General features: G+C 40.0%; 2 protein-coding genes across 2 annotated transcripts; both read right to left on the bottom strand.

Annotated features, from left to right (window-relative positions):
- Positions 1-820: 820 nt before the first annotated feature.
- On the bottom strand, positions 821-7,725 carry thsd1 (thrombospondin, type I, domain containing 1). The gene is made up of 7 exons (XM_079567034.1): positions 7,616-7,725; positions 5,946-6,343; positions 4,310-4,961; positions 3,158-3,319; positions 2,587-3,022; positions 1,885-2,407; positions 821-1,449 (listed from the first exon to the last, which is right to left on the bottom strand). Exons 1-7 carry the CDS (start codon positions 7,665-7,667, stop codon positions 826-828), a joined length of 2,847 nt encoding a protein of 948 aa, XP_079423160.1. The 5' UTR covers positions 7,668-7,725; the 3' UTR covers positions 821-825.
- A 1,860-nt stretch (positions 7,726-9,585) lies between these two features.
- Positions 9,586-13,602, bottom strand: vps36 (vacuolar protein sorting 36 homolog). Its single transcript, XM_079565495.1, has 14 exons — positions 13,431-13,602; positions 13,268-13,336; positions 13,072-13,142; positions 12,812-12,926; positions 12,658-12,747; positions 12,287-12,373; positions 11,985-12,017; positions 11,824-11,901; positions 11,569-11,703; positions 10,678-10,743; positions 10,466-10,530; positions 10,067-10,151; positions 9,866-9,942; positions 9,586-9,704 (listed from the first exon to the last, which is right to left on the bottom strand). Exons 1-14 carry the CDS (start codon positions 13,524-13,526, stop codon positions 9,623-9,625), a joined length of 1,149 nt encoding a protein of 382 aa, XP_079421621.1. The 5' UTR covers positions 13,527-13,602; the 3' UTR covers positions 9,586-9,622.
- Between the last annotated feature and the right edge of the window lie 181 nt (positions 13,603-13,783).

The raw sequence follows: 13,783 nt of genomic DNA, 5'->3' as shown, positions 1-13,783 counted from the left end.
TTATTTAGTGATCCTAATCGGAAATTAAGTTTCAAGTATTTTACAGGTATAATATAAACATAATTTATAAATGTCACTGCATATAACCAACTACACAGTCATAATGATTATCAAAATATATAAAAGTAGGAAATTAGTACAAACTTTTATATAAGACCATAGCAAATACAGAACTGGACATAACATGTACAATGATTGAGCCACAATATATCACAATGTGTGTTCTTCTTTTTTGGGGGGTTACAGACAGGAATGTGTTTAGGGGCAAATATTGTGAAGGTCTCCAGGAGCTGAACCACATCAGAGTTGTTACTACTACATAAGGAATGACAGGGGTGATAATAGAACTGATCAGTGTTTCCTGCATTCCTGCAACACACCTTATAAAATGTGAAAACAAAAGATTGTGTTTTTTACATTTGTGGACAATTTTATATCAAATTTTAGATGGAGAGCAGGAGCTTTTACAAAAAACTCTGGGTCCAGAACAATCTGACTGAGGTGGATATGAGTTTCCAAAGTTTGATTCTCTGTAATAAAGCTACACTTTGAAGCAACCAAAACTGATGTGCAAATGTTAAAAGGGGTTTGCACTTTTACACCTCTGTAAATCTAGGCTCGCTTAAGAGTGATCTGTCTGTGTGAATGAATAATGCCATCACCTTTTAAAACCTTCTGATAAAGAAGATTCTGCACTTGTTTTTTGACACGTGTATTGACCCATTAATGGCAGAGTTTTTAAGCCAAAAACAAGCCAAACATCTCATCTTGACAAAATCTACTTTTGAATAGACTTCTTGGCTTGTGACATAAATCCCCTCTGATCTACTCATCTACCTCTTCATACGGCAAGGACATGTCCAAATCCATCATCCTCTGTTCAGCCTGACTCAGTCTGTACGGCGACCCCCCACTGCTGCTGCTGAAGTCTCCAGACATTGGCAAAGATCGGCACTTGCTTTTCCTCTGCTGTGATGAAGCCACGCTGAATGTGGAGCTGCGCTGGCGCCCTCCTCTGGCTGTGGAAGAGGACTGTGCCTCCTTGAGCTTACGGGCCAGCATGTTCCGCTGTATGGGAGAGGGGCCACGGCGACTCCAGTTCAGCTCAGCCCGATTCAGGCTGAGGTGGTTTGTTCCAAAGGAAGGGTCCTGTCCTGCGATCGGACCACCTATGCCAGATATACCCTGGATTCTCGGGGCATCTTCTTCTATTGAGGCTTTGAACTCTGGCTTAATGAGTCTCTCGGAAGCTGAACTATTAATGTCTGTGTTGGTGCCAGTGTGTTTAACCTCACTGTTTTGCATCTCAGTCCATGGCTTCTTAATGTCCTTTCTCTGGAGTCTTGCCTTGGCCCACTCCGAAGCACTTTCTTCTGCGAATGGATAGGAAGGCAGTAACTTTCCACCTCTGCTCCAGCTGCTCCCTTCAGGAAGAGTACGAGATCCCACCTGAAAACATGACAATGTCCATGATGTGAATCTTCTGTACAGGTTTGTCATATTTTTCTTTAACATTATGACCACCTTCATGGGAAAAACAAATAAAATGTAAAGCAGCATGCATTATGAAAACATCATATCATTATTAACGTTGTGGTCACAGCAGACAAGTGACAAGCCAACAAGAACTGAGTAGTTCTGAACCAAGAAATATAGTATTAATAATAATGAAAAATATAATAATGAATAAAAAAACATACAGTACAATACAATAAATAATAATGAATGTATGAAATAGAAATGCAATCTTTACATCTACACATTGTTCATGCATCTAAATAATCCACATTCATTTTGTCCACTACACTGATATGCAAATATGTTGCACATTCAGTATAAATCTAGTGGAGTATTATTTACCACCAAAGTAAAAAGATGACAAACCTGCGTCATGCTCCTTTCTCTAAACTGTCTTGCAAGTGTTGAAGATGGAAGCTGAGGTTTAGTGTCATTAAAACTGCAGGTTCGACGAAAATAGGGATTTCCATTGTTATAGTTGTTTTCATATCCTGGTACTTGTCTGGGCCCAGCCACCCCACTCCTCTCCACCATCTCCACCCAGTCTGCCGTCCTGTCTCTCCAACCAGCACTGCCACTTTTATGACGACCAGAAAGAGGAGGGCCCTGGACAAGCTCCAATCGAGGACTAAGTCGGTCCTGAGGTGTCCTCAGAGTCTGCGAATGCTTTTCAGAAAAAGGTGCGGCGATTCGAAACGGGCTTGGGTTGGTTTCTATGGGTGGGCCAAGTGGGAACACTGTCGGAGAGGGAATGGGAGAGCAGGTGGGCGATGTTGAGGTTTCAACCAGAGTGTCGTGAACAGGACTGGAAGAGACGTGGTAAAGCTGTGTGGCCTCCTTCAAGCCCTTCCTTTTCATCTCTTTCAACTGCTGCTGTGCCAATTGGTACCTGAAAAAAATGTGTTGTATTCAGAATAAACAGCTAATAAAATTTAAAATCACACTATACTTTACATTGTCATAATATTCCTCACAGTATTTTAAAATTATGTTATTCACAACCGCAACATACATTTGCAAGTACTTACCAACACATTACTAAAAACAAACATAGCCTAGTTTACATACCCAAATATTGGCGGCAGCATCTTCTGACCACTAGGGGACAGTCTTTCTGGGACCTGAGGAATGGGTAGCACCAGTGTCTGTGAAAGAGGCTGTGTGGCTACTGGAGGTCTGTCTTTTTGTGATGCAGTAACTCCAGCAGAAACCTCAGCTGTGCCCACTGTCGCCACGTGGCCATCGGTCACACTGGGCCGCTGCAGGCTGTTCCCACAAATAGACGCCTCATCAGACAACTTCCTTCCCCCCGGAGAGTGCAGTGAACCTCTTCGAACCGAGCTGCACGAAGGAGGGGTCTGGCAAAGTTTACGCCACAGGGTTACAATGACAGTAGCCAGAATCACAGCCAGACAGAGAGAGATGCCCGCCACGGCCACAATGTTATTGCCCAGGGGCGCAGTCCCAATGTCGACCGGAGGGGATGGAGTAGAAGAAGGGGACACTAGAAAGGAAAGAGCAATTTAGTAAATGGTTACAAATTGCTGATCTGTATTGCTGTTGGATAATGTTATTTTTAAATGTGTCAAAAAGGTTAACAACACTGAATAGAACAAGAAAGATCCAATTGTAAACTGACCTACACATTCCTCAAGGGAACACAGTGACTGTTCTTTGACCATGCCGGTGCACTTCACCCCTCCTCCACCAGAGGGCAATAAACAGTCACGGATCCTCTCCCGCACTCCCTCACCACAGGTCACACTGCACACGCTCCAGGGCTGCCATGGACCCCAGGACTCTGCAGACGCAAACAATAAACATAACAAATTGTATACACATAAATGAGTTTTTAACTACAGCAAAATGCTATAAACTGAGCATCATCATACAGAAATGTGTATCGCACAAACAAGAATAATCAAAGTTCAAAGAAAAAACGCAGTGATTTACAGATTGCTTTGGCATAGAATAGGTTGCGTTCACATGACATCACAACATTCTAAACAGCCTATAGTTTAAAATTGTGCTTCAAAATCATAACGCCGCCGCTGAAGAAGTGACTTCCTATTTCGATCCAGCACGCTAAAAAAAACATAAAAGCACACAGCTCGTCTCATGTATTAGTTCAGCAGGTACTTGCATCATTACAATATAATTAAATACACACATTTTAAGTGTTTTGTCTGTTAATAGTTAGGCAGAAAGGAAGTTGAACTAATGAACTGAAGAACTAATGAATAAGATGGTTCTTTTATTTTGGTGTGCTGGATCGAAACAGGAAGTCCATTCTCAATTGAGGTGGAGCAACTGTAAATTCTATGGTGGTAGCTATGGAAACTGGCAATCAAGTTTTTGGCTAATATCTCGGTCATTAATGGGAGAATCCACATGAAACAAAAACTCATAGTTCATTGTCCTCTGTCAGCACATATAAAGTAATTTCCTCATAAAAGTGTCTTAAAGTCTAGACAATATTCAAAAACATGAGCATGATGTTGGTCAGTAGAAAGGACTCTCAGCCCTAAAAATAATGTGGCAGGTTTGTGAATCCAATTGCTGTCAAATGCTGATGAGGAAACACATTTGACAATTTTTCTTTTGGAGATTTCTTACAAAAACTGCATTTCTCCCATAGAGTTGTATTGGCACCTGCCCTCCACCTGACATTATGACATCATCACATTGTAAAACGTGAGCACAACCTATTACACCCCAAATGCTCTTCCTTTCTGGGCTTTGGACCATCGAAATATGACTGATCAAACCTCTTCCGCTTGGTGACCCATACCTAAACTCCTGTGAACAACCAAACACGTCTGCGCTGGACTTGGTGATCGGCTGTAGTTGAAGACAAACCGAAAGCAGTACTTATTCCTCCCGGGGTAAAACACGGAGCAGTTAAATTCAGTTTCATTTTCCCCCTGAGTGAGCCAGTTAAACGCCAGGGGAGGTGATGTCGGCTCCTCTGACCCGAAGGCCAACAGCGTGTCGCTTCCTGTCCCGCTTGTGGATAAACTTGGACCAATGCCTGTGTCCTTGTAGAGCAATACTTTCCCATTTATGTGCGCACAAGGCGGAGTCACGAGCTTCACGGATATTGTCCCTTCACATACACTCCTATAAGCATTAGCATTTTCAATTAGAAGCTTATAAGAGAAGATTCTGGACAAATACAGCGGCCCAGAGCTTTCGATATCCAGTGAGGCATGGGGTGACTTCAAAGCCACCCGTATAAAGTCCTTTTCGGTGAACGGGAAGGCACACGGCAGCTCGATGCTTTGGGAGTGGAGAGGTTTGATAGGATGACGGGTACGGGCTCGGACTTTGTCGATGCTGTTTCGCCCAATTTGGTTGTACTCCATGTAGCTGACCTCCATGAAGAGAGCAGAGTCGATGCCACTGGTACAGGCTGTGAAGTGTTCGTTTGTGGCAATCCCAATCTATGGAAACAGAGACTTACAATTATAATGTGGTACTTACAAGATGATATGAAAACATTTGACACGATTACCCATACTAGAAATTAAAGTTGTACATTACAAAGAATCTCGCCATTTAATAAAGCAAGACATAATAAACACCTGCCTCTTTAAATTTCTTGCATGACTTTTTGGCCAACAATTATCCTCTAAATTAATATGATTGTTAAAGTAATAAGTAGCTTACTGTGTAGACTAAAGCTTAGTGATAGCCCATCTCCCATGGTCAGAGTTTGTATACAGGTATACACTACAGCTACTTCTGCTTTGAGAAACCTGACTACCGTATTTTTCGGACTATAAGTCGCACTTTTTTCATAGTTTGGCTGGGGGTGCGAGTTATACACAGATGCTACTTATATATCAAAATACATCATTTCACACGTTTGTTTTTTTCACACTGACAGCTGCTAGAGGGCACTCTGGCTTGTGTACCAGTATCTGCTACTCCTGTACCACTGATGACTTAAAAAACAGTAATCGATCAGCAGAAAGAAAGTTTGGAGCGAGCGAGAAACTTGTGAGGGACTGGTGAAAAGCGGAGGATGCTATTAGTGCAATGAAGAAAACAAAAAAAGCTAATTGCAGGCTAAAAGCTCGATGGCCAGAGCTGGTGGAATGAGTTTGCAAATGAGAGCTTGAACAACGTGATACCAGGAGAGGCTTGTAAACGGTGCAGTTACACCTCCATGTCCAGGTAGTTGCCAAGGCTGGTGCGACTTATATTCCAGAGCAACTTATAGTCTGGAAAATACGATAACTGTGGAACATAGGCAGAGTTCATCTGGACAGTTATCTTAAAAGATAGTTTTTTATTTTATTTTGCTATATCTACCAACATATTTGTGGATTTTATTCTTGTCCTGCTACAGCATACAGCATACAGTTATATATAGCAATATTTTGTTGTAACTATATTTGCTTATATATTTTTTCTGACCATACCTGAAATGACCCAGAGTGGTTTCCAACCCTCTCCACAACCACATGAAAAGTGGGCCATTGCACTTGCAGTTCTGAACTCCACCACCAGGTAGTGCTCTCCACACCACCACCGTTTGTCCCATTGCTAGGAGAAGCTGCAGGGTTGATGCCTGTTTGCCTCAGCAGGAAGCGAAAGGTCCCGGCGTAAAGGAAGCAGGAGCAGTTGAACTCCACCCTAAAAGCTGTCGGGCCGTTAGGGATTGTCCGGGTGGCTAAGGTCGTGTTGGTCTCAGTGTTGACCAAAGAAAGCGTCCGAAGAACTATGGTGCTATTGCTCGATATTGATGTGAAATCCACAAATACGCTGGCGTTGCTGAGAGCAATGTGGAGAGAGGGCCAAATACTGAGCCCTGCCAAAGCTGTAGAAAGAACAAAGCAGAGAATAAATAAATAAATAAATAAATAATAATAAAATAAATAAATCATGCAGAATATTTACCACCTGCTTAAAGCCGGGTAGTAATCGCTTACATTTACTCAAGTACTCATCATGTAAGAAACATTTTGAAGAAATATTAACATTCCCACAGTAAATTCAGGTTTGCGTTTTTTGTACCGTATCTTAATTTTGTTGTTGTTTTGTATTTAAGATGTGTTTTTTAGGAATAATCAGAATTTTCATGTTTATTTATGTATTGTCTCAACAGTAAAACATACTTGTACAACAACTTCTACGCTACATATCAGGATAACTTCTTTTAATTATACTTTTGCAAACTAATTTTGAAGGAACAGTACTCATACTATACTTGATTATTTTAATATTAGTGGATTAAAAACTTTGCACATCGCTTGTTTGGAACAGGTGCGTAGGAGAACACAGAAATACTGTGCATTTTATCATAAGTTTGTTAGAATTTCTGTCCCAAAAAAATGCCCTTGCAACTTGTGAAAAGTGCCTCTTAACTCATCCCGGTGAAGAATGTGGAAGTTAGGAAGACACCACCAGCAATGTAATTTACACATGCCGTCTTTCAACATCATGACATCATATACGGGACCTTCAAGTAACTAATTGGGCAGCTCTAACCACGTCTGCACCTGCCTCAAAGGATCTTATATCATTTGGATTGGCACACAGGAGCGGTTGGCTTGCAGATGCTCTGGGCCACTTCTCTATTGCCTCTTGTCAAACTCACTCAAATCCAAACCTGTCCCATTTGTTGTCAAATGCCAAAGCCGGGAACCACTATTCCGTCATTTAATTAGATGAATAAATGAGACACTGGGGCCAGAGTCAGGAGTTAACATGGCGAGGTTGCATTTTAGTTTTTTGTTGCTAAAATCTTCAATCTTCCTGACCTGCAGATGTGAGTCAGGCAGCTCTGACAATGTTCAAATCCAATTCAAATTTTAACATTTAATGATTATACGATTTTTTTATTTTCATTGAATATTTGCATGAAGTGTAATTTCATGTACTTGTAACCCAAATGGCATTATCACTTTACAGGAACTTTGTTTAAGCGTTAATATGACGTTCCAAAGCTTCTACATCCTTGGTCAAACTAAAACAATAAAAACAGAATAGTCGCCCTCCACCCTTCCTGTTGAATTGTCTGAATTATGAAAACTAGTCAGCATTGACTTTTGACCCTATAGTTTATTAGTTTTGGAGAAGTTTGGCTCACCACATCCCGTGAGAGCCAGAAGAAGAGGCAGTGTGCAGACAGCCTGTGGCATCACGATGTCTTAGTTTTATCCAATAGGTCATGTCCTGTTCATCTTCCTCCATCATTCATCTGTGAAGGAGAGACAAATTCTACAGTAAGAGACAAACATGTGCTCAGCTGAATCGACAAATAAGGCGACGTCTATGGCATTAAAAAAACAGGAAGAAAGAATAAATCTGGTGAGCAGTTGGAGGTATTATGTAGAAAATAGAAATACATTAAAAACAATGACATTTTCTCCATGTGCGCACAGTGACTACAAGGTTACTCTACAAACTACGACTAATAATCACATAACTTGCTCACAAAGTAGGTTATCATAACTGTATTGAGTATTGAGCTTTTTTCCAATAAAGATTGTGGTCGACACTTCTTCCACAACGCTTCCGTAGTAGCGGAATAATGAAGATTAAAGATGAAGTCTATGGGAATAAGTCGTCCCTCCCTACATGACTTCAGGTTACGCTCACCGGTCATGGCGCGCAGAGTTCCCATCCATCGAAGAGAATGACTTTGACGCGACACCGTAGAAGAGCGAGAAGTTTCATGTCAGCGACTGTCGGTGGGATCCGAGATGACTGAGAGTGAACTTGCCGCAGGCGCGCGCTGTAAGCAGCATGGGAAGCTTGTGGACGCGCATTGTGTGTGCCCATTGCGCAGCATCTCCCTCCCAGCATTTATGCACAAGTCTAGGCTATGTAAAAACTATGTCCTTAGTTTGTGCAGTAAAGTAAATAAATAAATGCGGTAATGATTCTCTGAGGTCACCCAGCCCACTATAAAGCTCCGCAACTGCTGCAAACTGTGCTTTGTGCCGGTACAGTTTCTAAAATATTAAACACTTTAAAGCCTTGAGGTGTAGACGCACATACTCCACTGAGGTGTGCGCGTGTAAGGGCGTACGTCAGCACACACAAGTTATGCAAAAAAAAAAGAGTCGTCAATATCTCAAAATATGTATTATCCTTGTTCACCATACTGTCTGTGAATTGTCCTGTTTTCCTGTGATCACATTTATCAACGTATTCTAAAAATAAAATATGTTCTATTCTTTTGTCTGAGTTTGTCATGCAAATTCATACAGACAGGCAGAGCTGGTAAATTGTCGAAATCTTGCCAGAGGATAAGTAACAACAAAACATCAAAGACTAATAAAGTCCCTGCTTTGTAAAAAGAAAGCGGTGAAACGATTATTCAAAGTAGATGGCACAATCTCAAAAGTACAGCAATGTAAAATAATGTTTGTGAGATACACCCATGTCATGCAATTTGATCGTTTAACTGTCATAGCACATGAATGAGGTTATACATAGTTGTTAGGATTAAAATTTCGGGGGTATAGGTATGGTTACTGTCGGTCTACCTGAGCATGTAGCAACAGGACCGATATCACTACAGTTTAGCAGTGAATGTGCAATTATTATGAACGGTGGATAATTTCTGAACCAGTAGAGCTGATTTGCCAATAAGCAAACCACATGGCTAATATACTATACTAATCTAATCAGGACTCTGCTAGGACTTCAGCTAGAAAAAAGGAAGGATTTTACAAAGCAAGAACAAAATCAGCTCATAAGCCCTCCAGCAGTCAATGGCTTCTGATTTTCCACAATCCAGCATGTTATGAAGTAAAACGATAGGAATAACCTGGGCTACAACTGTCATTTTAGCAGGTGCTTCTTTGAGGCTCAATCTTGGCACAAAAAAGAATTTATTAGATGACATCTGTCAGTAAGATCTTTCAACTGATATGCTGGGAAAGCAGAAATGACAGTGGATCAAGTATTCAAACAGGTTTCTGATGTCATCTCATTGTATGTTACACCAAAAGAGACTCTCCAATCAAACATGCACTACATTTTCACTCCACAGATAACTTCAGATGCACTGTGTTTATGCAGTCACTTTTAATTATGTCATTACACAGAGTTGGATCATTTTATTTTTGGTGAATGAGAATTCAGGCTAAAATAAATTTGGGTAAAATCTCAAACCCTCAACTGAATCATCTCTACACAGGTGTCCCATCTTCTCAGCGAGCAGCAACCTACAAAAGACAAATACACAGCATGAAAAACGTTGTCAGAGGCAGGACAAAATACAGTCAAATAAGTAAGAAAAGCAACTTAAATTTGATAAACAAAAATGGTATTGTGTTTTGTCCACTAATCTAAATATGATGTTCTGCGATCTATTTAACGCACATACCTTTCTTTTGAGAGAAGGACAGAAAGTCCCAGAAGCTTGGCAAACTCCTCTGCTGTCAAAGAGCCCTTGTCAGACACCTGTAGAAGACGAAAGGATGAACATAATTGAGATAATAAACTGAGGAATATATTGTCTCTTTGCTATGTGTTTGTAATGTTATTGTGAGCCACACATATGGTCATCCACAATGGTATAGCTTACATTGTCCAGTGCTGAGGCGATCATTTCCTCTTCGCTGTGAGATTGCAGCTGGACCACCATCACACCACTGTCAAACACACGCAACCTGCAGAGAAAACAAGATAAATGTAACATAGAGGCGTGTATAGTGAATCTTTACTGTAACAATACAGGATGAAATGATTCGAGGGAAAGAATTTAATATATGACACCAAAGTTTTCTTTCAACGTCTGGAAGTAACAGGAAATGACACAAAAAAAGAGCTGAACACACTTTGGAAAAAAACAGGAAGCCAGACAGGAAAACATGGGCCCTCTGTGATGTGAGCGCCAACTCTGGACGATATTTTGCAATGCTTCCTCTGTGCACACAAAGTGAATATCTTCGACAACGCAAAAGCAAAAAAACATCGAACTCACCTTAGAGGGAGCTTTAAGGACTCAAACATCTTGCATGCGTTAAGCAAATCTTCAGGAGATAAAAGCTAGAATGAAGAGAAACAAATCAGATCTGATACAAATGTCATAGATCCATGGTTCTCAACTGGTACAGCAATGGGACCCACTTTGACCTACAGATATATATAACCAAGACAATTTTTTTTTTTATTGTGTGAAGGTGCCATTGTTACCTCCATCCCACGTGCCCGGTTTACAAGACAATAGACTTCCGTGAGCGCCATCATTCCACCACGCTCCTGGGAGACAATTAAAAATCAGTGGCATATCAATTATTGAACTTGTGAGTGATGATTCCTGAATATCGCCCTGATTTCCCAGTTTATTCTTTCATTAAAACATAGAAGACCAGGCTTAAGAGAGACATGGCCGTGGAATATGTTTCTATCATAATGCCATTGAATATATCACAAAATCTGGTAGTGGCCTAAATGATGTTTGCAACGGACTTCACTATTTGGAACTGATTTTTAACCTCTAGAAACCCCGCCTTAACCGAACACATTTTTCTTCAGTTCAGCTTTATCCATGTCTAAAATCTTCTTCAAAACATTGGCTAAAAAGTTTGACAAAAAAGTGATAAAAAAGCAACAACGGGCACCCAAAACGTAGACAAACAGCGGAGCAAAAGTGTCAAAAAACCAACAAAAAGTTAAAAAAATGCAACTAAAAATGACAAAAACACAACAACAAAAAAGCTCAGGGAAAAACAACTAAAAATATGACAAAAACGTGCCAGAAATACGTTAAAAAAGTGACAACAACACAGCAACAACGCGAGGCATAATTAGATCAGCTTTGTAATTCTTAGCTTTCATCTGTAAAGCGTCTTTGTGTCCCCCGAAAAGCACTATATAAGACTTATGTATTATTATTATCATTATTATCAAATGAGGCGTTACTTTGGCCTACAGGCGTAAGCTCCAGTAGAGAAGCTTTTAGATTTGGGTAAAGCCGAACTGAAGAAAATGTGCTCGGTTAAGGTGGGGGATAAGAGGTTAAACCAATTTAAATTGAACAGAGGTAGGGAAAAATCTACCTCTATTGGGGTTTCGTGTACCTACCTCTAGTGGGGCCTGAAGCATGTCGCCAAGTTGCTTTGCGAGCTGCAGATGGTAATGTGTACCAGATCCATGTGTTTCTCTGGTGACCGGATTTGCAATACCCATACTCAATAGGTAGGATTTGAAACGAATCGTCTGTGAAGTAAAATATTAACACTTGAGACAAAGAGGAGGAATTAAAAGTTGAGAGCACTGACAACTATATATAATGTACAAAGTTAAATACAGAAACTTATTTCTTGGCTTATGCTCTACCTCATCCTCAGTTATGTCCCCTTGTTTGTCTTTAATCTTATTTGCTATAGATCTGGAAAGCTCCACCATCTCTTTGGCCTGTGGGGGAAAAAATATGTCAATCTGTTTATTTTCTTCAATTTGTAGTGCATACACAAAAAAAGATGGAAGCCATTCTTTACCTTCACCATAAGTTTACTGAGATCCTCAAAAGCCTAAAACAAAAATCAAATAAACAACTGAGCAAAATGCAAACAATTAACTTAACCACAATATTTCAGGCTCCAACGACAATTTAAATTCCAGTGACCGCCAATTTTTCATCACTTCTTTTTACAGATGCTGAACATTCCACCTCATCACTATTCTGAACTCCATAATATTACAGTTCAAGCACAGTACACATTGTATAACATGTAACATTTGTGGTTCTTAATTGACAGATCAATAAACACGCTGTAGAAATACCGAAGTCAAGAAGTACCTCTGAAATGTTTTTGTCCGTCTCTTTCCTCTTTTCTTCGATCTTTCGCTCAATGCCAACAATTCCCACTGCACGCGTCCTTCCGCCCTGCAATGCCAGACAGGAAAGACACAATCACGACATAATAATGGAACAATGAAAATGCAATTTTTCCCACACTTTCAAGTCTTAACACATAGAAGACGCACAATTATGAATCTGTGGTACATCTTCAATTCTGCCAAGTTAATTATTTGAGTGACATGTGAATTTTAATGATATTACATTGCCATCTTGTGGCAATAACCAGTAGTGTTAATTCTGATTTTATTAAAACTGATAATATACAAAACAGTGGTACATTTTATAGCAGTCAGTTGAATGTTTCTAACCTGACTGCCTGTTGCGGTGGGTATTGGCTGTGAAGCTGGAGTATTTTCCCATCTCTTTTGAGTCATCTCTTCTGATAATCGTCTGTGAAACTATAATAAAATGCATAATTATAAATGCATGTAATAAAGAATAGATCAGTATGGCTAAAATTACCTCAATCTGTCCATGTTCTTTGAAAGACAACTTGATGTAGGAGTACTTGCTGTGCTGGTAGGGACCCGGCTCTTTGTTGGCAGACACAGCGTGCAGGTGGATGACAATTTTTGCACTAAGGTTTAATAGAAAACAAAAGTTCTATTATTGATAATTAACTATTTATTTATCTATGCATTTCTAAGTTAAGTATTTATAAGCGATACCATTACGTCAAGTTATTTATTTGCATTAAAAAATTGTGCATTTTCAATATTTACCTCTTGCCTATTCCTGCAGCTTGCTCCTCAAAGAAAATTATCTGAGACAAAGGCATTGATATACAACATTCCTGTGTAGAAGTGTAATGAATGTGTTAGTAATTCCTTCACCATCTTCAAAGTCAACTCCGTCAGTGCAAAAGAATCAAGAGGAATGTGTCATATTATTTTAAGCAGTGTATTTAATGCCTCTTACGTGATTTTTAATATCCCTCCAAATAAGCCGGTGAGTTGTAAGTAAAACGGCTCCCACTTCCAGTTTAGCCTTTTGTAAAGAAAAAAAAACTTAGTTATGAACACATTACTACTTTATAAACAGCGCGATGGCGGCTAGTAATGCACGCAGGCTAATATTATACCTTGTCATCACCGTCATACAATCTGACACCTCGCTGTTGAATCACCAATGTTTCGTTCATTTCTAGGAGTCCATTTGCCCACGAAAAGCGATCCATAATTTACGCAATCAGTTAAATTTACTTAACAATCTTGTTCCATCGACGCTAATGTTTACTTCCTGGAGCCTCCTGCCCATTGGGGTGCCCTGAACACTGCCTGCACATAAATACACCAATACTGCAGGAAATAAAAGCTAAACGGACACTGAAATACGTTACGCAAAATTTAAAGATATATATACTAAAGAATGGGGAAAATGGCCTTATGAATTATGCAGTTCGTCTACATTTCCACTTTATCGGATTTGTACCAA

This window comes from Gobius niger (assembly GCF_951799975.1).
Source record: "Gobius niger genome assembly, chromosome: 11".
In the NCBI taxonomy this organism is placed as follows: domain Eukaryota; kingdom Metazoa; phylum Chordata; class Actinopteri; order Gobiiformes; family Gobiidae; genus Gobius; species Gobius niger.
The sequence above is the reverse complement of the archived record's forward strand: the minus strand, read 5'-3'. Positions and strand labels throughout refer to the sequence as shown.